A 23,807-nucleotide genomic window follows, 5' to 3' on the forward strand; every position below is an offset into this window, starting at 1 on the left:
CTACCTAAGTGATGATTGGATGTTTGTTCTGTGTCTCAAGATCTTTGCATTTCTTTGGCCACTACAGACAGGCAAAGGAAAAGGGTAAATTAATATAAAAACAGGACAACAGGTACAATTAAATAAAACAGTCAAGCATTTTGTCCTTATTTCTCCAGCACTTGGAACACAAAAGAACCTTTTGCAGAGAGCTGCTGTCTGTGCAGTAGCTCTATGAAAATACAAGGGCCCCACTGTGTGGGGGTCATGGGAGACAGCAATCCAAAGATAAGGCAGCAGCATGCCCTGCCAGCATGGAAGTCCCATGGCATTCCAAACTGCATCAACAGCAGCATGTCCACCTATTAAAGGAAGGGACCATAAAGTGCAACCAGTTCTGATACAGGTAAAGACATAAACCTGAATAAGTTAAGGGAAGAATTATGTTGGCTGGCAGCTGGAGCACATGCTGCACAGAGTAGCTGAGGGAGTCAGGCTTGTTTGGCCTGGACAGACAGGTCTGGAGACACCCAATACTGCCTGTCTGCTTAGCAAAGAGGTAGAGGCCAGGCTCTTCAGTGGTAAGTAGTTGTCAAGTCTGAGACAATGGGTGACAGCAAGTATATCCACAACAGGTAAGAGATTTTTCCACAATGAGTTCAGTCTCCAAATGCAGAGGTTTTGAAGAGCTAGGTGATAAAGTCCTGAGCAACCTAGTCTGATCTAGTCTTCCTTCTTGGTGCAGATTTGAATAGATGACCTGTGATCTCTTCAATCTGAATTATCCTATGAAATTACAAGTCACAAGAGCGTGCTGCTAGAAAACAAAATCAGACTTTGACATCCCAAACCAAAATCTTAATCATTTTACCTTCCTAGAAATAAACATTGGCTATACTGTATTTCACAGCAAAGACAAAGCCAAAGACCTTGTTACAGTCATATCAAAGTCACCTGGAAAAATCAGCTCACATGTCAGCTCAACCATTATCACAACCTCTATAAACAGTTCAAGAGGGAGTTTTTCCTGTACTGCTATAATCTTTGCAAAGTGAAACACAAACAAGCAGACAGCCAAAACATTCAATAATCTATAGATATGTCCACCCCATCTCCTGTGCTTACAGACACAGATTACAGCACAGAGCATACTGTGATTAAAGACACTGCACGGGTGTCAAAGCAAACAAGAAGGGCTTTGAGTATTTAAGTGGTAAGAGGGAAAAGAGGCAAAATAGGGGCTCATTCCTGAGTTGGGCAAGGGACCTGGTGAGACATGACTTTTGCATGACAGGCCTGAGGTACAGAATGCCTTCTTTGCCTCAGTCTTTTACTAGCAAGACCAGACTTCAGGATATCCAGGCCAGGGAGCTCAGTGAAAAAAGCTGGAAGGAATATGCATCCTTGGAAGAGGATCAGGCTAGAGAACACTTAAGTAAACTGTACATATGTAGTTGATGGGCCGTGAAGGGATTAGCCAGTTTTGTCAGTGTTTGGTGTATGTCAATGCAGGGAACTTTTAGTCAGTACAAAATTCCCAGAATAATACAGAATATGACTTGACAAGGGCTTGTATGACTATATCCTAAAACATTCATACAGAAGCCAATACTCTGCACATCAAGAATGAAGCACAAAATAATGGTGTACTTATGCACTGGAATGAATGTTTGTTAGACAACTTTTAGTTACCCTTTTTAAATACATTTGAAAAGTGGCATCAAGTCTGCCTTAGCTCACCTATAAATCACTTCCTTCTTCACCCTGAAAATATATCCTGGCTAAGCACATGAACTACATCACCTAGGTGTTAAATACTATTCCATGGAGTTTGGCCTTGTCAACAGTTCTTTACAGCCCTAGTGTGAAGTGTAACAAATGCAAACAACAATTTTAGAAGAGGTCAGTACTGTAAGAGCAAAGGGAAGAAGTTGTAACACCCACAGGACTTTACTGTCCAAATAGATGGAACAACTTGTCTCATTTTTACAGTGAACAGCAGTACAGCATTTCATTAAGTTAATGAATGAAGACTGTCACAATGTGATACACACTCACCATTACCCTGAAACTTCAGTATCCAAGTAACATTTAAGAGCTGAGTTAAGTGAAGACTATGGAAGAAAGGTTCTCTTCTCCCCACCATAAGTATCAGCAGACACAACACTGGAGTCCTTGCTGTCAAATGGCAACTTGTATTTAAAGCACAGAGAGGAGATGCTAGCAGTGTCTGCTTTCAGGACAGTTCTAATTTTTGTTCTTCTCTGAACAGGAAGAACAGTCTTATTGTAAAGATTCACTGTACATAAGCAGTCAGAGAAAAGTTAGAAAATTGCCACCAAGGAATTTAATTATCTTGTTCAGTCAATGAACAAGTGGCAGAGGTTAGTAGAGTATCAACTCATGAAAAGCTCAGAAGAAATCTCAAACTTACGACTACTTCCAAATTCTTCAAACAGGAGCTTCACTTTCTCCCACTCTGTGGAATTCTTCTTGTTGGGAATATCCAAAGGAACAAAAGCCCTATAATACAGGGGAAAAAAAAAAAAAAAGTCTTTCTTACCCTAATCAGTGAAATACAAGAATTCTACTTCCAAATTAAGAAAATAGAAATGCATTCATTCCAGAAGAAAAGGCAGTGTTTCACTTTATTCACATCCTCCTCAAATCCTGCACTTAGATCAGCAGAGTACATGTATGTGTGTGTACAGTCAGGTCTGAGGTCAATGAACAAGTGATTGTCTATTTACCAGTCCTAAAAGTGGTAAAGACCCTACACTCAAGTATCACTAAAAGACATATTAATATGATTTACTATCTTGATTTTATACATATGCAGAGGAGTAAATAAACCTTAAGAATCAATTGAGACAAATTCTCATATAAATATACCCTTCCAAAAGCTAAAATAAAATAATTAATGATTTCTCAAACAAGCATTAAAATATAAAGGGACATGTTCACCTTCCATCATTGCAACTAAGCACATCTGTTCCATTCCATTCTTTGTTCTGTAGTTGGAGACAAGTGAGCTGCAGAGAAGTTAATTAAGTTTTTTTTGTTCCTCCAATAAGCAGACTAGCAAAGAATGCTCAGAGAACAATGTCAGGTAAAAGTCACCTAGCTGAAATCTCCCTGTTGTCAGGTTCACCATCTAAACTCAACTAATAATAAAAACTCTACAGTACTTCTACAGACAAAACAGCTGAGGTTGCAATACCTCAAAAAATAGTACCTCCATACCAAAAAAACACTGAAAACCAGAGCTTTGAGACATGAAATAGAATGTCTACAAGTCACAAGGAAGACAGATTTGAAGGGAAACACTTTAGGCAAAGAATGAAAGAACTCAAACCTAAGTCCATAAAGAATGTTCACAAGCATCATTTGGACTTGAATGACAAAGACTACATAATTAGACTCTTGCTTGAAGTCCCAAACAAATACATACATTCCCGGAGTAGTCTCAAACCTAAAGTACAAAATATATGCTTTTGTTTCAAAGGTTAGGGCTAAACCAACTGTGTGCACATATAATCATCACATCAAAATCAAACTGATAGTCTGCCAAAAAAACAAGCTGACACTTTAAAAGTCAAGATTTTAATTTCTAAAAAAAGCTTCTTGACTGTGCAAGAGGCAGATTGAGGGCTATAGAATTTGCTCAAGTTGACTCATGCTTGTTGACTTAGGATTTAGTTCTTGTATCTGCCTCCAGTAGCAATTCTTCCTGTAAAACAGCATCCAGACAAAATGAAGACACAGGTATTAAAACCAAGTTGGCAATATTTCTACGAACAAATGATAGAAAGAAATAACTGCAGGTTTATTTGCTAAAAATGGTTAATAAAGGAGACTCTGCGAACATAACTAAGGTCAAGTCCTTTTTATTTTAGCACAACTATGGATTTGCTATTTGTAGACCACATAGAGGGAGCAAACAAGATGGAAGTACGCTTTAGGTTATTTATACCTTGCTTGCTTTCTTCCCCCTGAGAACAAAAGTATCCTTTTTGTCTTGTTTTTTGCTGAAACTACCTACAACCAGCATGTCAAAGGACAATCAGTGCAGGGCTCCTGAATACATTATACTCTTAAATTACTACTCAGATAAACCTTGACTGATGGAGATGGACATCTGATTCTGCTCAAGTTCCATGCACCAAGTCCCCAGAAAAGAACACAGGAGTTATAAATTTAGGAAATGTAAGCAAACAAAACAGCTGAGCTGTGATGTCTGACACTTGGAGTTCTGGACACAAATCAAATTATTAAACTGTGGTAATTTTAAGAATAGAAGCAAATTGCTATGCTGCTCAAAACACATCCTGGGTAAATTGTGATTAAAACCTAGATCAATATCTAGGTTGCAGAACAAGGAAAGTAAATGCAAGACAAGCAGTTTAAAACGATTCACTTTTGGCAAGGCTGATACAAAAGTGTAGATGGGTCAAGTTTGATCCTTAAATCAGAGTGTCATTAACTGTCATACTTAGGAAATTATTTTCCAACACACCAGATGTAGACTCATTTCCTTAAGTGAGTTCTGCTGTGATATAATTTGCATAACTATTTATAGGATAATTAGATATATTCATAGCTTTTTAAGAGCTAATGGTTCTAGAAAATTTAAGGTAACCAGTTTAATTCAAAACACTGACAGTCAGGGAAGCATGCATTTTGGAATCAAACATCCATTAACCTAAAAAACAACCTTTTATTTCATACTAGACTGCTTGAGAGTGCCTTAATGTAGATTGCAGTATCTCAAGCACCTTAACAAGCACATAACATTTGGAGAAAGTACAAGTACATAGCTTATTGGAAGGGAAAGGTATGACAAGTAAAAACTAGTTCCGAGCATCCCAGTATAAATCTGCCCTACACTTTGCTTTTAATGGCATCAAGTTACCTGCGTGCAGAGGATTTAAGTGTTACAGACACTTAAATGCACATTTCTTGCCAGACAACTGTTTTGTAACAGACAAGTAAAGTAAGAGGTACAAACACTACTCCTGATAACAAGTTGGACAGTAACATCCTCCTCACTGAGCTGTGTTATCAAGTCAGAAAAACCTCCAAGACTATGTAGCACAAAACAGATTTGTTCCCAAAATATAGTGGAGCAAGGGCAACATCCTGGCAAGAATAAGACACTCGAACTTTGAGCTTAATATAGCTTTAATAAATCATTTGAGGACTGCTGACCAGAGAAGAGGCAAAAAACCCTTCTTATATAGACCTTTAAAACTATTGATTGACCTGTTTTCATCATACAGATTACTTCCTAAACCAATCAGAACAGAGGTTGTCCAGCTATAAGACATGTAAGCACAGGAAGAAAGACTATTTGTTAGGCATTTAACAGGAAATATTCCAACCCCTCCCACTCTCAACCTATGTGGAAGAGCACTCTAGTCCATTAAGCCTAGACACCTAGAGTCAAACCCAGTACATAAGAGTCCAGTTTTAACATTACTGTGATCCTAACCACCAGTGAGAGAATCCCCTGCTAGTGCAAGACTAGTTTTCACTACCACATTCAGTCAAACCACTCATCTAGAAACTTCAGCTCCAACATATTAATCTCTTTCTGATCACACTGGACTTCTGTGGCCACACCCTATCCTTGCTATGATAACAGCTGACTGAGACAGGTAACTTCTTCAGAAAAAGCATATACATAAACTCTTGATGCTACTTAATCTATATATATAACTATATTAGAAATAGAGTTGACATTTTTCTTCAGCACAGTCACCTCAATTGCCTCCACAACTCAGCCTTTTCCCTTGAACATTTTCCCCTTGAAGGGAATCCTGCATTTTCACTTAAAGGGGAAATACAAGAATTACCTTTTTCTATATTACTCCAAGCGAGGAATGGACATGCTTACAGCTACTGAGGATTCAGCTGACACCTACTAGAGACACTACAAACAGTTCTAAACTGGATGTGTTATACAATGCATCTATCTATACCTTTGATGTGGGTCAAACATCTTTTGCCAGAAATTTTAGAAATATTTCTAGACAATGATTAAGGTAATAAACTCCTACCATCTCTTATAAGAGCAAATACCTTACTTTCACTTAAAAGGACAAGATACATACAGAAATGTACCTTTAACTTTTATCAAAACTAAAACAATATTCCAGTAAAATGGTACACAACTAGAAGCAATAATTTCACTCTAGTTTCTACTTCATGCTCCAATACTTTGTTATGGATCATTTTAGCATACATTTTGCAGTTTTCACCAACTTTATTGCTGCAGTCAAAATGCTAAAAAGATTATGACACAGCAGACATTATAAAGATTCAGAATTGGTGTGCATGTCATGCTAAATGGTGATGTGAAATCAATTTTCTGCTACTACTTGGAGTTTGATAACAACAGTACTTGCTGCAAACAGGTTACTCACTCCAGAAACATTTGCATTTTAAATAAATGCCAGCAAAAGGTCTATCATACAAGGCACAATTAAGTCAAGTATAACCCCACACTACACTTATATTCTTCAGACAGCACTTCCATTTAGGAAAGTATAAGCCCATAACATCTAATCATTTTCTCAGAAAGCTATTTTGCAATTGCCATTTCAGAAAAAGCACTTGAGAAAGGCAAAATCTATTTGAAGAACATGGATGAGGACAAATTTTTCTACTCCCTGTTATACACTGAAGCATTAAGGTAGTTGTGTCAAAGCCACCATGTCCTTGATATCGATTCACACTGCATCAGCTTGGAAGCAAAAGTACCTCCACAATTAAGCAAGCCATTTTATCTTCCAGTTAAACTCTTACTTTCAGGTACATAACTCTTAGGATACTTAAGCCCTATTAGTGATTAAGCTAATGTTGATTATAGAGATTGCGTGCATCATAACTTACCTCTTAGAATCACAGAACAGAACTCTGATAAATAAAAATCTCGCATGGAACAGTGCTCAATACAAATACTTACCCAATTAACAGAAGAACTGCACAAATCGTGATGAATCCCAGAGTGTATTTGAGTGCAGTTTTAACCTGCTGAATATTAAAGAGAAAGTTAATATATTGACAAAATTAATATAAAGGGATTTGTGCAAACTATGGAAAAGTATTCTTAGCATAATATGTATTCTACAAAAAGCCTCCATAAAAAATATGAGTAGTTTTATATGTAAGTAACAAGCAGGCATTCTTGAAGAGTCTCAGCTTGAGAACTGTGAGCAATGACATGGAATTCTGCTTCCACCATAAGCTATGCATTTGAGCAGGTGTGGCTGGAAGCCTGGATATATTCAGTGCAAATACACTCAAAGAAAATTCTACTAATACTTTATATTACAGCTATTATTAAAAGTCTTATGTTAAGGTTACAACTAAACTGAAGGGAAACAAGTCATGATTAATTGATTAGAAGATTCTTTAGAGAAGTATTTTCATTTGAAACATAGCACCTTACTAGGATGCAGTTACTGTGTTCTCTGGGAAGTCTCAAGTCAGTGCATTACAAAAGTAAACATGTTAGCTTCAGGTAAATTACTACTGCCTACTTCAAGAAAAAACGCAAACACTACAGCAGAAAGACATTAAATTTGAGTCCTATTTCAGAATCAGAACAATCTTCCTCTTCTCTACTTTAAATGCTGTCACTATATATGGTTGTTATTCTATGGAAAGTCTCACATAAGAAGTTTTAACTTCCTGTGTAAGAAACCTTGCTCAAAACAATTTTAGAAAGTTGAAATAATTAATGAAAAAATTAATTACTTATCCCACTAAAGTTTCATTTCATGTGAGACTACAGTGCTTAGACTAGACAATGTCAGACTGTGACTTACTAAGAGCTGCTCCAGGATTTCTATGGAACTATGTATTTCTATATGGACCTATTATATTTCTATTTAATAATATACTTAAATATAACAATGCTAATACCATTTCTAAGTTAAAAAACTCTTGATTTCATATTTTGGCTATAGTCATTTGCCTTTTCATTGCTTGCTGCATTTGCTAGAGTAAACTTACTGAGCATGTGTTGCCATCATCTTCTTCCTTCTCCTCGTAATAGAAATAGACAAAGGGAATCCACAGAAAGACACAGAACAGAATGATCGAGTACAGTGCTAGGAGGAAGAATAAATGGCGATACAGTCACATTGGCACTTCATTTACTACATAGTAATTCAAATGAAAGACTAAGACAGTCATTTCCTCTCATTCTAGCTCTTAATCTCAAACATTGAAAAGTTAGTAAAATTCACTAGCCAGCACACAAACTATTACTGCTTCATGAACTCCAAAGGACTTTAAAATGAACCCTTTTAGGCTAAGAATTTCAGATCCACCTTCAACTCAGCAAAAACAAAAGACTATATGCAAGTGATATACAATACTAGCACACTAGCTTAAAGCATAGTGAATGAAAGCAAACTAAGCCATCCAATAACTGTTGTTCAAAAAATGCATATCAAATTAAACTCATTTAAAGCTACTTTTGATCACTGGAATCAGTATCAGATTCTACTATTAACATAAGTACATAATGGATGAAAGACATGATTGCTACTATTATCACTCTATGCTCCCTTTTTAGAAAAAGGACTAATTAGAGATTGCAACACATATTTAACTGAATAGCCACTAAAACAAAAGTCATACTGTCATGTCACTTTGATACATAGGTGATCATAAGAAACTAAAAGGTTTAACACAGGTCTTTACAAATACTGTCAAGTTTTGAAGATAATAAGACACTTGGTCAAAATCAATGGAATGATTAGGCAGTGGTATGAAAAAAATAATTTCAGGTAGAGAATTTAGAGTTTAAATGTTCAGCTTTTGGTATTATAAGTTGAACATGCTTTAGAACATGATTATTTAGGAAAATCTTTTAATATTCCATATTATCTTATACTATGAACATTGTAGAAGTCCATTAGGAAAATTAAAACTGCGAAGCAGTATGTTACAGTATTTGCACCTCACAAAAAAAGTATCCTGGAATAGTTTACCAAGCCTTCAAAATGTCAGAAGTGCTACAAAACTACTGCTTTTGCCAGCACACAATTGCACCTTTGAAGGAATAAGTAAAAGTACTCAGGACCACATAAGTCCTGTTATCTTTGGCTATTTTTCATCTCTGTCCCATTTTGCATGACTAATTTCCATACACACATATATATGTAATTAACACTTTTCCATTAATAGATTCATTCTCAGTTTAAGTTTGTGACCTCTTATCTTGGCTAGAGCACTCCTCACAGTGCCCACAAGCTCCAAAGAAATCTACCTCAGCATTTTTTCCTGAAGTTGGTATAGAAGCCAAATAAAGTATCAACACCTAGAATCTAAATATCAATCACTAATTATATATAAATTGAAGTATTTTTCTAAAGAAAGAATTCTAAGTTTTAAAGGTATCTACTGTTTATTGTGTTGAGTTAGTATGGCAATGCAAGAGAAACAAGTTCTCAGCTCATGAACCCACATTTGCCAAAAGCAAAACATTCAGAGCTGTAAAACACCTTGAAACCTCAAACTTTAAAAAAAAACCTCCCTACACCCTCTAGAGCAGTAGTCATACTACTTAAATATTGTGAATGCTTTCAGAAATCAAGCCTATCTATAATCTATTTTCTTAGACTAGTCCTAAATCCATATCACAATGGGCCAGTAAATTAGGCAAGTTACACACATCATTAGTCCAAGATCAGAATAATCAGCCCATAGAGGTCACCACAAGCACAGAAAATCCTCACTTCCAAGTTGTACTACATTGAATTCAGCATACTTCACTCATGAGGTATGCCCTTAGCTCATTACATAATGAGACTGTGATCCATGTTTCTTCCAAGGGCATAAAGACAAAAACATTGATTAAAGAGACTCTGAACTGTAGGGTAACTTTATTTACAAAGAATCATTCAGGTTGGAAAAAAACTGCAAGATCCAACCTTTAAGTATCTTATCTGCTGTCAAACTGCTAGAGAAACACATATTAACAGATCTTCAAGTATTGCACACAGTGTTAGAAACATGCAGTAGTATAAACTCCAATCTACACTTAAAATTGCAAAACCTGTGCAATTTGCTCTGTTGAAAAACTTGAAAAACTACCTTGCAGTAATTTTACACAACTAGCACAGAAAAAAGGCAGCTTTGGATTTGCTTTTCCCAAGAAAATAATTCTAAGACAGATCTTTTTGTTTACATGACCAGTGGTTTTAAACTGCCTGTGAGGATTTTTTTACTAAGAATTGAAAATGAAATTTATAACTCACATAGTTGAAGCAAAAGATCGCGCTTGCTATTTTACTACAGAAGCCAGATGAGGAGTGGCTGAGCTCACTTGGTCTGTTCAGCCTAAAGGCAACTGAAGGGAGACCTCACCGTGGTGTTCAACAGTCTCATGAGGAGAAGTGGAAGGGAAGGTCCTGATCTCTTTACTCTGGTGACCAGTGACAGGATCCAAGGGAATGGCCTGAAGCGCTGTCAGGGGAGGTTTAGGTTGAATATCAAAAAAGGTTCTTCACCCAGAGGATGGCTGGGCACTGGAACAAGCTCCCTAGGGAAGTGGTCACAGCACCATGCCTGACAGATTTCAAGAAGTGTTCTTAGGACAATTCCTTCAGGTGTGTGATTCTTTACATTTACATGGTATGATTATTTGGGTGTTCTGCACAGGGACAGAACTTGGATTTCAGGATCTTGACAGGTCCTTTCTAATGGTTCTATGTAACTTTAACAGATTTGCCCAAGTGCCTATCAAAAAGACAGGGAAATGACCATCTGCCTTTTGAATTGTAATTTTCAGAAATCATGAAAAGGGCAATGCAGCATATTTCATCAGACCATACACTCTACTTACCTGAGCGCAAGCTTCTAATTGCCTGCTGTTCTACCCAATAAAAGGGCTGTTTATTCCACGAAAAGTTAACCTTCAAAAGCAAAGGTCTTACAGCAGCAGTCAATCAACAGAGTGACAAAGATACTCCCTCCTAACTCCCCTGTGACCTTGTGGCATAACACATGTCTCAGCCTCCAGGGCCTGTTCTTTGTTTTAGTTCAGAGGTTCAACTTTGTTTCAAAACATTTTTCTGGGTTGTATCAGAACCTTGAAGCACTACCATTGGAAGTATGGTTCACTATATGGCCAGTACAAAAGTGTTTCCTGCCATAGTCTAGGGAATCTTCAGCATGAACTCCTCTGTAAAGTTTGTCTGCTGCAAAGTTGTTCCTTAGAGACAACTCTTATCTCAAGGTACTCCTGCTGATTTGCACCACATAAATACAAAAACACTAAGTATGAGAAAGTTACACCTCGTAGTCTCCAAGTAATAACATGTTATTACTTGAAGACTACTATGTTATGTTTTGACTTGTTGGGTTTTTTTTTCCCCTCTAGAAAGGTTTCCAACTAGAAAGGTTTCTAGGTGACAGTCAAGGATCAGTATTGCCACAAATCCTTTTAAGACACTATAACGGGCTCAAGAACATTCTATCATCAGAAGTTTTACATGACAAAATTTGCTTTTCCAGATGGCATAATATACTAAGGCATTACCTAACATTAAAATTACCAAGTTGCTTTAAACAATGATTTGTTATATACTCCCTCACTTTTTCTGCTAAGAAGTCACTAGCTAGTTCCAGAAACTTATGATCAGTCTTTCTTCCCAAATATGTTATTCCTATAAACCATGAAAAATGTTTCAAAATAAGGCTTCTTCAAGGCTGGAAGAAGAAATCTTTTGTATTCCCAAGTGGAAGTTACGGAACACAAAACAGTAGAGAAATTCAAGTCAGATACTTGTTTGAAGCAATTCACAGTAAGTTTAAATGCTGACAGACTTTCAATTTATGTCCTAGCACATTGCTGCCAGAAAAATTACACTAATTAGGAGAGTTTCTGTAGATGTAACTCCACAGTGTTTGTCAAGTACAGCTATGGATCTCTCACAGTACTTAGAATGGCTTCTCCCAGAACCAGACTACAAAAACATTAAGTATATGACTTGCGCTTAGATCCTAGAAACCCAAAATCTTGCGTCGATGACTCAATGTCACTGACTTACCAAACATTCTGCATTGTCTGCAGTACTTACCAAACATTGTCTGCAGTAAGCAGACAAAACTCCATGTAAAAATCATCCAAATAATATCACTTACGCTTTTGGATAAATTCTTACTCAAAAAAAACTTTTCCTTAGGAATCACCATACTACTGCTGACTTAAAAAGCAATTGGAAAATCTAAAGTTTAGCATGGACTTCAAAGCACATGTGAAGAGATCCCATAAAATATAGCAGACAGTCCTTTCCATACTGTAGCTGGGAGTCATCCAAGTGATTCCCATGCAAGTAAAAATCTTGGTCTATTTCACAAGACTGGAATCTACCAATAATAAATATCCTTTCACCATTCACAAAACTTCATCAAAGGACACTGAACATCAAGGTGACTCCACAAGGTAGATTTACTTACTAGAGGAAGAGCTACACAACACCTCTAGCTTACTGTCAATTGTTTCAGCCTCTTTCTTTGTGATATAAAGAAAACCACGTTGGACAGTTTTCAATTATAACACTTTCTGAAAAGAGTTTTCCTTCCAAACAAACTGACATGCTTTTTCAGAGCATTTGCCAACCATTGATCATTGTTCACTCAAGTACTGTGAGGTATGTTCTATTACAGTTGGGTTTAGAAATAGTAGCACACTAAGCTGCTATGGCTTCAAAGCAATTATTAGATTGGTTTCCTAAGAAAAGCTTTTAGGCTGCTGAAATCCCACTTCAAGATACAGCTATTTCAAGCTTCACTCTGAGAGGTACCTTATTTACCATTCTACTACTACAAACTCCTTCTACTTTTGTATCATTCTAGCCAAGAAACCAGGTGGGTATGAGAAACAGAACATTTTTCATGGGGGCTAGCAACTATGCAAAAATAAAAAAAAGCTTTTCTATATTCAGTTACAGCTTTATCAGTAAAAGTTTATCAGCAAAGTAATGATTAATATCCTAAAATATTAGTTAAACCATAGACTCAACATTCTTGCTACAATTACAAGTGGCTTGGATTGAAGGACAATGACCTAAGTGCACATTATTAATACCATAAATCATCAATACAACTAGGGGAGTCAAGTAGGATCTATATAGTTATCTCTCAGTTTCCTAAAGACACAAGTAAATACTGGCATTCATGTTCTTAAGTACAAAAGGGTACCTCACTTCTGCTCATCTTGCCTGTAAAAAAAAGCCTTGACCAAATACTTTCTTAGGGAGATAGAAAAAAAAAAAGCTGAGTAGTATTACAATGCAAGAGTTGCTTAACTTTCTTGTTCTCAGCTATTGTGTCACTGTGCTGGGCAACAGCAGAAGGGGGCTAGATGATGTAAGGGAGGCATTGTGGTTTTATATATGATTTTTGGAGCCTTCTGAAAAATGAGTTGCTATTATTGTTCACTTCAATGTAGCTCTAGTTATAAAACTAGTTATGAAAAATTTACTTACTCAAATTAAGATGACAAGACAAAAGTATTTTAAAACCATATTTAAATCTCTACCACCATCTGGAGGATATGCTATGAAACAAGACATTTGTCCTACAGTGTTACAAGAAGACCTGTCCAGAAATGCCAAAAACAAAAGCAGTTTTCCCAATTTAAATCTAAATCCTTTTCAAAAAATTAGTTCAAGATTTATCAAAACACTCTTCCTGCCAAAACACCTTATAGAAATTCTTTCATCAATCAAATCTCACAAATCGATAACTAACAGTGTTTAAGCTTTTCCATGGAAGAGCTTGAAGATTATTCCACCTTATGAGCTGTGAAAGATTTAGCTTGTTAAACAAGACTTTGGCAAACTACAAAGAATAGAAAGCCAATACAAATCAATTCCACTATTATAAAGTGAAGGTTAAAAGATCCTTTCTGAAAGCAGAGAAGTCTTCTTACTACTTTTGACTATTCGTTTTTATGCTGAGTGAAGCCTATTCTAGTTTATCATTATTAATGGCAGTCAATAATTAATCTGCAATTCAGCAAAATAAATCCACTATTTGAAATCAATTCCTGATCTAAAGAAGAATCACAATCTAAGAGAAAGAACTCAAATTCTTCAGAAATGTGACCAAAAGCAGGCAACCATCTCTGAGTTTGCACATTAACTGAAAGACACATTTCACTCAGACTGTGCTGAGCACACATCTAAACCCATTACATAGACCCATCAGTCAAAAAACTCATAAGTTTTGTAAGGACCACTAAAAAACTGCTATAAGACTATGCAGAGTTTTGGTGAACAGTTATTTCAGTCACTTTTTAAAATTTCAGTTTTATGTAGGAGTACCACTTTTGAATCAACTCCTTTATGCTCCTCCACAGTAACTGTTACTTGGAACAGGGTAAGTTGCTGAATCTGAACACTTAAAAGTGTTGCACTCATGGTTGCATGAACTTTATAGGGTTTTTTTTTTCATATGGTAGACAAGTTTCACACTGCTGCATATGTTAAGTGCCATAAAAGTTACAGCAAAATCATGTGTTTCCCTTAAGGGACCACTAACACACACAGGAAACATGTGAACCACAGACTACATAACAGAAACCATGAGCCTTTTCATGAACTGGCTTCGGTATATTTGCATTTTAGGGGGCTCTTGAAGATAAAAAATATTCTCTGAAGGGCACCAAGTATAAAACTCTTATTTAACCAAAAAGGGATAACCCAGTATGACCTCTAAAAATTTCATTATTTCACTTAAAGATCATATTACTTGAAAACGAAAAAAAAGCTAAAATACTTACTGTAATATCCATAAAGTACAGTATCTTCAATTTGCCTTGAAACATTAGCATCAGCCCAGACCTAGCAATAAAGGATAGAAGCATTTACTATCAAATGTAGTAAGACTACATGAGAATCAACTATTAAAGGACACAAACAGAGGGAGAAAGAAAAACGCTACTTCTAAAGATTTCCATGCTAGAGTGCTAGCAATAGTGAAAATCACCAGGCAAACAGGAATAAGTATAGGACAAAAGGAAGATTTTAGACCCAAAGGACCATTAACTAGTTTTGGCAGCTTCCACTTTTGTTTTGCTAATTCCCATGATATCTTTATAAGAGTCTCTGAAGATAATCATAGAATGGTCCGAATTGAAAGGGACCTTCAAAGATCACCTAGTCCATCCCTCCTGCCATGAGCAGAAACACCTTTCATGAGGTCAGACTGCTCAAAACCTCTTTCAACCTGACCTTGGAATGCTTCAGGTGATGGGCATCCACAACTCCTCTGGGAACCCCTTTCCAGAGAACCATCAACTTCACTATAAATTTCTTCTTCATGGCTAAATCTACACTCAATTTAAAGCTGTTACATTTTCTTCTATGTCTGCAGGCCCCGTCAAAATTGTTTCCACATCATTCTTATTAGCTCTCTCTATATTGAAAGGCTGCAACAACATTTCCCCAGAACTTTCTCTCTCCATGCTAAACAATCCCAACTCTTTCAGACTGTCTTCACACAAGACATGTTCCAGATCTCTGACCACTTTCATAGCCTTGTTTTAACAGCTCCCTTGTGCCATGGGCCACTACAAAATGTACACAATTATTTACATCACAGAAAAGCTTTGTGTAAAATTTGCACATACAGACACAACAATACTTAGTCATAAGAATAAGAAAACTTTTTACTCTGCTCAGTTTTATATAATTCATTAACTTCTGTTTTTGTTAGTTAATACATTCAATTTAAGCTATCATCATCTTTATGAGAAGTATGGGACTTCACTTTTTGCTTGACCAAGATTTGAATTACATTAACACTCAACTTAGCAGGATCTGATTTTACAAGTCAAATTCCAAGAGCATGTATATCCCTTATTTGAACAAGAGCAAAAGCAGCTGAACTATTCAGTCCTGGGGAATGGCCCAGAAAATAGAAGCAATGAAAGTGAAAATACAACTCTTAACTATGTTAGAAACTACAGTCAGCCAGATGGCTGAAGGGAAGTTCTTGTGCCCACTCCCTTTCCTCCAAGGGAGGAACTATTCATTTAAGGAAGTTGAATATTTTATGACATCATGGATGGCAGACACTCAGGGATTGAATACAATGGCCCAATGCTGCCAGTACAGCTTAAGCATATTTCAAAATTGTTTTAATTTTGTGGGATCTAACCTCTATGTGGTCAAGATCAAGCATGTAGTTATCCAGAAGCAGAATTCTTTAGAAGTTAGACAACACCAACATAACTGAATTGGTTAAAAAAGAAAAAAAAAAGGAAAAAAAGAAAATATCCAGTATGGTCAAAGTTCTTTTTCCCTTCTGTATGCAGGCTTTCTTCAAACCAATAAGATCAATCCCTTTTTAGTTGTAGAGATGCACAAACTAATAGGGAGATATGAAAATTAAAATAAACACACTACTTAAACACTGCTCCCATTAAGACTTCATGACACTTTGCACTTAGTTTTATCATTTCTCTCAGAATTGCATAAAGTCTTCTGGAATATGGGCTTGATGACATAGCATGAACAACTTTTCTATTGTTATCTCAGAAAATCAGCACCCCCTTCCTTTTTCTTGCTATATTAAGACTTCCAGGTCAGTTTACATTAAGCTTTTAAAATTCACTATATGAACTGAATTAGATTAACCAGCTGGAATTTGAGTAGAAAAATACACATTCATTTTGACATCTAATCAGCAAAAAGAAAGGATGAAAAATATTTTAGCAGATGGGGCAGAAACAACACCTGAAGTATCTGTCAGGCACACAATAAGCTCAGTCTTTGAAGACTACCAGGCTCACACCCAACAGCATTTTAACTAAGAATTTTCTAGGCATTTGTATTAAATACATACCACAAAAGAATCTGATTACAATAAGTAAAGAACACATACAGACCATTTAAATTGCCTCATGTTAAATATTAAGAAAATGCTTACTTTAATTAAGCCTAAGGGAAAACCAAGACTGAATTGGACTGTTTGCATTGCTTGATTCCAAGTAGCTTTTGGAAAAAAAGGTCCCTCCTATGAACAATGGAGGTATTTAAAATGCACAAAAACCAACAAGCAAGAAAAGCAACAGCAAGACTCAAAGTTTAAGAGGCATAGCCACTGTACAGAAGAAGTATCTAGTAAGAGAAATATAACATGGCTTAGCTGCCCAAGTACTGCTTCTCCTTCAGCTACAGAAAAGCATTTTTAATACAGATGTAGAACTTGAAATATTGCAATTGCTTTTCATTTTGTTTTTCAAATTAAGTTGCATACAAGACCAGAGTAGTATACTAGGACACCATTTTAAAATGGTGAGCTGCTATATTGCACTAGAACTCAAATTGCACGTGTGCATTTCACCATTACTTACATCTGCCTCAGTATACAAACCCTGCATTACTCTGCATAAGAATACGTAATGCAAGCCAAATTAATAGCATATCATAATTAGTTCATCTACTTTCATTCACTGCTGAAGCCCCACATTCAAACTAAAAAGCAAAATACTTAATTCTAACTGGCAAATTATCCATATGCAGACACCATCAGCAACTCAAAGGCAGTAACCAGTTCATCTGAGCTGTTTCAAAGGCTACTGACAGCAGCATTGTCTTGTAAAACACAATGAGTATCAGAGCTCTGACAGTCTTAACATCTCTGCTGAATACTGAGCTGCTAGGTATAGTTTACTCAACTAGCACTCAGTTTACTCAACCAGGACTCAGCTGAGAACTCATTTGGACAGCCTCTAGATCTAGTCTATTTATTTTCCATCCATTACAACCCAAGCTTACAGTATACACAGCGAATGGTTTAGAAGAACAATAGGTTAGGGAGGTGAAAATTCACACTGCCTTCAACAAACAGTTTAAGGTGATCAAAATGTTACCACAAATTCTCTTAGAACCTGCAGAATTCAGGCATTCACACTGTTGTGTTGTACTTCATCTTGTTCCATGCAGTTTAGTAAGCATGTATCACCTTTAAAATACCGGTACCAATGCATTAAAAGACAAGGGAAACCACAAATCGCAAGAATTTGTGCAATGAGCATGATCTATATCTAAACTCTCATGCTTAAGTATTTAATATTTAATAAATCATGTTAAAAACAAGTGCAAAAAGTACATATTCTAGTAAAATGTTGCTATGTAAGTAAAGATGTAAAAAAGCAGCCTAAGACAATTTACGTTTATCTAGACACTAAATCCAAAGCAAAGCTCCCTTAGAAGATTAATTTATAATATTAATGGAAAATTAGTTTTGAAGATTTGCTCCTGCATTAATCATTGAGCAGAGTCTTTCTTCTCTCAGCAACTCTGTCCAGTTAGTGACTCATTAACATACTTTAAGAGAACAGTACTATTCAAACTGTACAGAAAACTTCCCCAAATCAAACCAATGCAAGTTAATCTGACTTTCCACCCTTTTTGATGAGGGAACATCCAGGAATTTAATTCTTTTGTCTCCATTAAATTTGACATTTCCGCTGTCACTGCTAGACCCTGCAAGACATTCATGAGTACCCAGGAAAGCTAGCTCCCATTCTCTGCAAATGTCCCTTAACAGAGATTAAAGTTATGCAACATTACAGGTTCCAGTATCTGTGATGTTTCATCAAATGTAGATGAAGCACTCATTCTTCTCATTAGCCTCTCCCAAAGTTTAGGCAACAAAAGGAAGATGCAGTATGAAAGACTGGAGACTGAGTCATAACATCGTTAGATATGAAAAATTTAATATCTAGATATCAGATCTTCCAAGCTGTTACCTTCAAAATGGGACAGTGCTGGGATTTTGACTTCCAGATAGAAAGCAGCATCCAGAAACATGCAGATCTCAGCTCCATCTGCCTAGTAACAATGTTTTGGCCAAGTATTATTGCTTCATAATTAGTAATTCTTACTCAGGAAGGAGGCATGATCACAATCAATAATGACTGCTCAGTTAACACCTTCCTAAAAATAAAACCTCTGGACTTTTCTAGTGGTTTTGTATTCTGAGCATCTACATAATGAGTTGTTCCCCTCTCACCCTCCGAAGATGCAAGAAACCTTAAACGGTCTGCAAAAAGTATCTCCCATTAAGCAGATGCTACTCTTTGAATCATTAAGAGGATAACTTCTAACACCTCATGCAGATACCCAAGGCCTGCAACACATTCAGTCTTAATCAGACTGAAAGAAATGCCACTGGCTTTTAACTTCATATAGTAGCAAGAATTCATACATTTCAAAAAGGAAAGGAAATATTTCATCACCTTTTCTGCTGTCTGCTAGAACAGTAGGGAAAAAAAGACAGTACAATGATGTGAGTGAGTATCCTTGTTTCAAGCAGTCTGCCTGCTCCAAGACAGCATCAACTATGCTTTGAATATTTATGAACTTGTAGGTCAGACCCAGAGATCCTGGGATCCAGCAGCAATATTACGTTTTTAAGATATGGTGAGGTTTTCTGTTCCTGTGTGCCTGTTGCAAGTCCAAGTTTTCAGATCAAACAGATCAGATGCAACTGGATGTACTTGAAGACCTTTGAAACAAACCAAAGCACTGACAGTGCTCACAGCCAAAACTCTTGAGCTGAAGTGGTGCTGTTGAACATTATCAGGACTACACTTACAGGGTAATACTCAAGTTTTTATTAGTATTAAACCAAAAGCCGCCTTTCCTACTTAACAGTACCATGAGTAATCTCACCTTCCAGAAGAGGTGTTGCAGTGAATTCTGCTGTGTAACTACTGTGCAAAACTTGCCAATACCAAACCTGCTCAGTTCACTCAGTATAAAAACTTTAAGGTAATATTTGATAAGTTGCAAATGGTGAGATACACCACTATGTGCTAAATGCTACAAGCCACTTTTTGACCATAAACAATTTTTAGTAATTGAAAGATGTTTAAACAGTATCTTAACAGTCCAGTTGAAATGAACAAAACCTCAGGTTAACAAAGGTTGACCAAGGCACAGCATACAGCCCTTGTCAAGGAAGGTACTTGAGAACACATGATGGAAAACGGCTACATAACACTTTAAAGTGAATTCCTCCAGAAAGCAGCATAATACTCACAGCCTTCAGAGAAAGATAACCTGCTTGGGTATTACAGTTCAGCCAAGCCTTGCAGCTAGAACATACCACTTTTCCTTGTCACAGAATACACACAATTCACAATGAGAACTTTGCACCACCAAAGCCTTCAATTTAACCTCCACTGTTAGTATAATATTTTGCTACAAGTTTGCTACAAGCTTATTCATCTTGTAAACCCTCAGCTACATCTACAAGCTGACAGTAGGGCCAGATACTTTATAAGTGAACTGAAAGCCCACATGTACTACCTCTTTCAATATGAGCACACTTGTTTCTCATCACTTTTAACACTGATACCAGGAATTACAGGAGGTAGAGGAAAAGCATACATACAAAAGAAAAACCTTCTTACTTAGAATCTGGATAAAAGCCACTACTCTTTTGGCATCAGCTCTGAAATCATCCGGTTGGAAGGCTTTTTGATGGAGCTACTAATTTGTCTACAGAGACTATTATCGACATCTGCTACCTGGATCTCCCCCAAAAAGTCACTGAGAAGACTAAAGACTTAACTCACTCTGCCCATCCAAAGCAACAGAGTTGCTCTTCTTGCCCAAATCATAGTCCTTCAGACCCCAGCAGCAGTTATAAGGTCTTAGAAGTCTTGGGTTTGAAAGAATGGTCCAGAGAAAGGCCAGAAAATTTTCAGGAAATATTCTAAACACAATTCAGTCTATCCTACTTGCAAAGCAGGACAGAAGCGCATGTTACCGAGGACAGTTTAAAAGCTTTAATTAATGAAGAATCATAGAAAATGCCGAGTTGGAAGGGACCATCAGTATCACCACTCCCAGTCCTGTGAAAGACAGCATTTAAGATGCTGTCAGCCTCCTACCTCAACATTATCCCTAAACTGAAAATACTGAATCAATAAAGCTGTGTTTACCTATAGGTTTGTAGGTTCTGACTGATTTCAGATTCACTCAACTTAGGCCACATTAATATTTCTCTGCCATAATTCCAACACCTGTGTTTGGATCAAATTAATGTCAACAGATCTCATGTTATTCCTGCAAAGCTAGAAATTCAATTCAGCTGAGACTTACAAGACAAAGAAGAATGCTTCAAGGCAGTAGGGAGCAATTGTGTTTCAACAAACCATGAGAAGTCTACACACATTAGGAAGTAAGCAGGACAAAGAAGCTGCCAAAGCATAGGCAAAAAGGTACTTCACAAAAAAAGCCTTTACCACAAGCATGAAAGCTTGCTCTCAGGACAACTTTTAAACAGAATCTACCCACCTCACCATACCACAGAATATGTCCATTAACAAGGAATTCTAGCCCATGAAAAATAGTATTGTTTTTACTTCTTGTATTTCCTTAATTAAAAATTTGTAGTGACTGCATAACCACCTTTGATGACCTGTTCTCATAGGTTTGTTTCTAATCAGGCAAAGTATACATTAGCTACAAAGGATTCCTTGTAACAGGGAATTCTGCTTAGTACCCACTGAATGTGCATTTTTTAGCTGGACCTAGCTCCATCATGGTTATTTTAGATAGTCAGACTCAATGTATTTAAGATTATTATTTTCACTGAATTGTGAGAACCCTGACATATGAAAATCTCTTCCATCTTCTATAATGACTTTAATTCCAAACAAGCAAGGTCTGAAAACACAAACTTTTCCAAGTCACATTGAGTAACAGCTTAATTCATTCTGTATTAACCCTGAGCAATACAGATGACAAAAAACACATTACAGCTCAATTCTAAAAGCTTCTCATAACTTGAATTTATATAAGCACCAGCCAAAAAGCTGTATTAGCTGCAAGCTAGTTTTGAATCATTACACAGATCTGGTAAGACTGATATCTTTGTTTGGAAGTAGGACTGGAAAGGAATACAGTCTGGTTTGCAGGCATTTACCTTTCTCCCACTCTATCACTTGTTTCAGGATCATAACTTTTACTATCAATCCAGCTAGGCTCCAAATCCAAGTAAGTTGTTATTCAAATTAGCTACATGCTCCAGTTTGACCTCTTGTTACTCACAATATCCTCACAAAGACATCAGGCCAACACCTTCAAGAACTCTTCTTGAAAATTAAACTAATATTTGAAGCATTAAGAAGATCTCTTACAGAAATGCTTAGAGCAGATGACAGCATCTCATTAGGAACTCATTTTGCACAGCAACCCCCTACAGTTTATAAATGCAGTAGCTCAGTTAAGGCTTTATCAGCCAAGAAGTGATACTACTGCATTCCTTTCCACTAAGTTTCTGCAGCTTTCAAAATGCTTATCAATTCAGGCTTTAAGTTATAGGTAGATTAGCACAGTAAAACTCGATAAATCCTTACATGTTCACGTACCAATTTTTTTTCTGACAAAAAAGACAATTAAAATAATCCTAAGTTACAAAAGGGAAACACAGTCTATTTTTGAACAAAAAATAGACAACAAATTTTATTCTACAATGCCCCATCATGACACACTTAAAAGCAACACTTAAGCAATTTGTTTATATCTTCAAGACAGTGAATTCACTCTTACATACAACAGAAGAACAAGCATTTGGATATGAGTAGAACATCTGAGAAAGAAGTCAAAACTGAAATCCAGTTCAAGTATCAGATATGAGTGTTTCATGCACAGTACTAGGACCCAGATTTAAGAAAAGTAAAACAGGTATTAGCACTGGTTTCAAACACTTTGACAACCCAAGAGCACCCTTTTGAAACATACGTGCTTGTTTTGAAGAGGCAATTACCATTTCTGAAAATCCATACCTTAAATGTACCATTTGGATTTTTCATGTATGAGACCAAAAATATGTCCACTGGCAGGAGTGCTGATGTGATAAGAGCAACGGCCAATGCAAAAATTGCTGTTATGGTAGAAATCACTTCACTTTCCCGCCGACTCTGATACTTGCGCACATAAACCCAGCAGAAAATCAGAATGGCCTGAAATACACAGGGAAAAATACTTATGAGTCGTATAATAACAATGTCAGCAAATAGGTACTGATGTTAGACTCTGTACTGGCATAGCATCAACACACCTTTAACCTGAACACTCAGCACCGGCGCTACACTGACCACACTAAAGTCACTCGTCCTGAAGAACAGCTTGAGCAACACCACCAGCGCTCACACGCGGAACACGCAAACACAAACAGCGCGGCTCGCCGGGCAGGAGGGCAAGGCAGCCCCCCGTTCCCAGCCCCGGGCTGGGCTCTGCCCTGCGGCACCACCGCCGAGGCACCCGCAGGGAAGCGCTCGCAGCCGGGGCAGGCTCAGGGGCACGGGCGGGATGCCCAGCACCGGAGCAGCGAGCGGCCCAAGAGGGATCAGCAGGCAGCCCAGGGAAAGGAAGGGGAGGGGAAGGGATGTGTGAGGGGGCCGCCGCAGGCCCGGAGAGCCGCCTCTCACCAGCAGCGCCAGGCCGAAGAGGCACCATCCCGTCAGCAGGTCAGACGCCGCCGCCGCCATCTTCGCTTCCGTCACGGCAGTGTGGCCACCCCGCCGAGGCGGCGCTTAAAGCGGGGCGGGCTCGCGTCTCCACGGCAACCGCCCCACGCCCGTGACGTCACTGCCACCGCCCGCGGGCACGGGTGAGGGCGGCGGGAGCCCCGGCCCGGCCCGGCCGAGTGAGGGCGGCGGGAGCCCCGGCCCGGCCCGGCCCCGCCGCGGCGGAGCGCAGCCGTCGGGGGCAGGGAGGGGCAGTCGGAGTCATGAGGACCTGTCCTCACCCCCTGCTCCCAGGAAGGGTTTGCCGGTC

The 23,807-nt window shown here is 37.6% G+C and overlaps 1 protein-coding gene across 2 annotated transcripts in view; it reads right to left on the reverse strand.

The window, feature by feature from the left end:
* LMBRD1 (LMBR1 domain containing 1) overlaps positions 1–23,589 on the reverse strand; it is a 66,886-nt gene extending 43,297 nt beyond the window's left edge. Inside the window, exons 1-6 of one of the 2 annotated variants that reach the window (XM_056487572.1) lie at positions 23,459–23,589; positions 22,814–22,990; positions 14,786–14,846; positions 7,999–8,096; positions 6,947–7,014; positions 2,414–2,502 (exon numbers count right to left, since the gene is read on the reverse strand). In XM_056487572.1, coding sequence (XP_056343547.1) covers positions 2,414–2,502; positions 6,947–7,014; positions 7,999–8,096; positions 14,786–14,846; positions 22,814–22,990; positions 23,459–23,518 — 553 coding nt within the window. In that variant the 5' untranslated portion in view covers positions 23,519–23,589. The remainder of the gene's footprint in view (positions 1–2,413; positions 2,503–6,946; positions 7,015–7,998; positions 8,097–14,785; positions 14,847–22,813; positions 22,991–23,458) is intronic. The other variant, XM_056487573.1, reaches the window with a different exon arrangement.
* Positions 23,590–23,807: the final 218 nt, after the last annotated feature.

This window comes from Oenanthe melanoleuca, chromosome 3 (assembly GCF_029582105.1).
Source record: "Oenanthe melanoleuca isolate GR-GAL-2019-014 chromosome 3, OMel1.0, whole genome shotgun sequence".
Taxonomy (NCBI): domain Eukaryota; kingdom Metazoa; phylum Chordata; class Aves; order Passeriformes; family Muscicapidae; genus Oenanthe; species Oenanthe melanoleuca.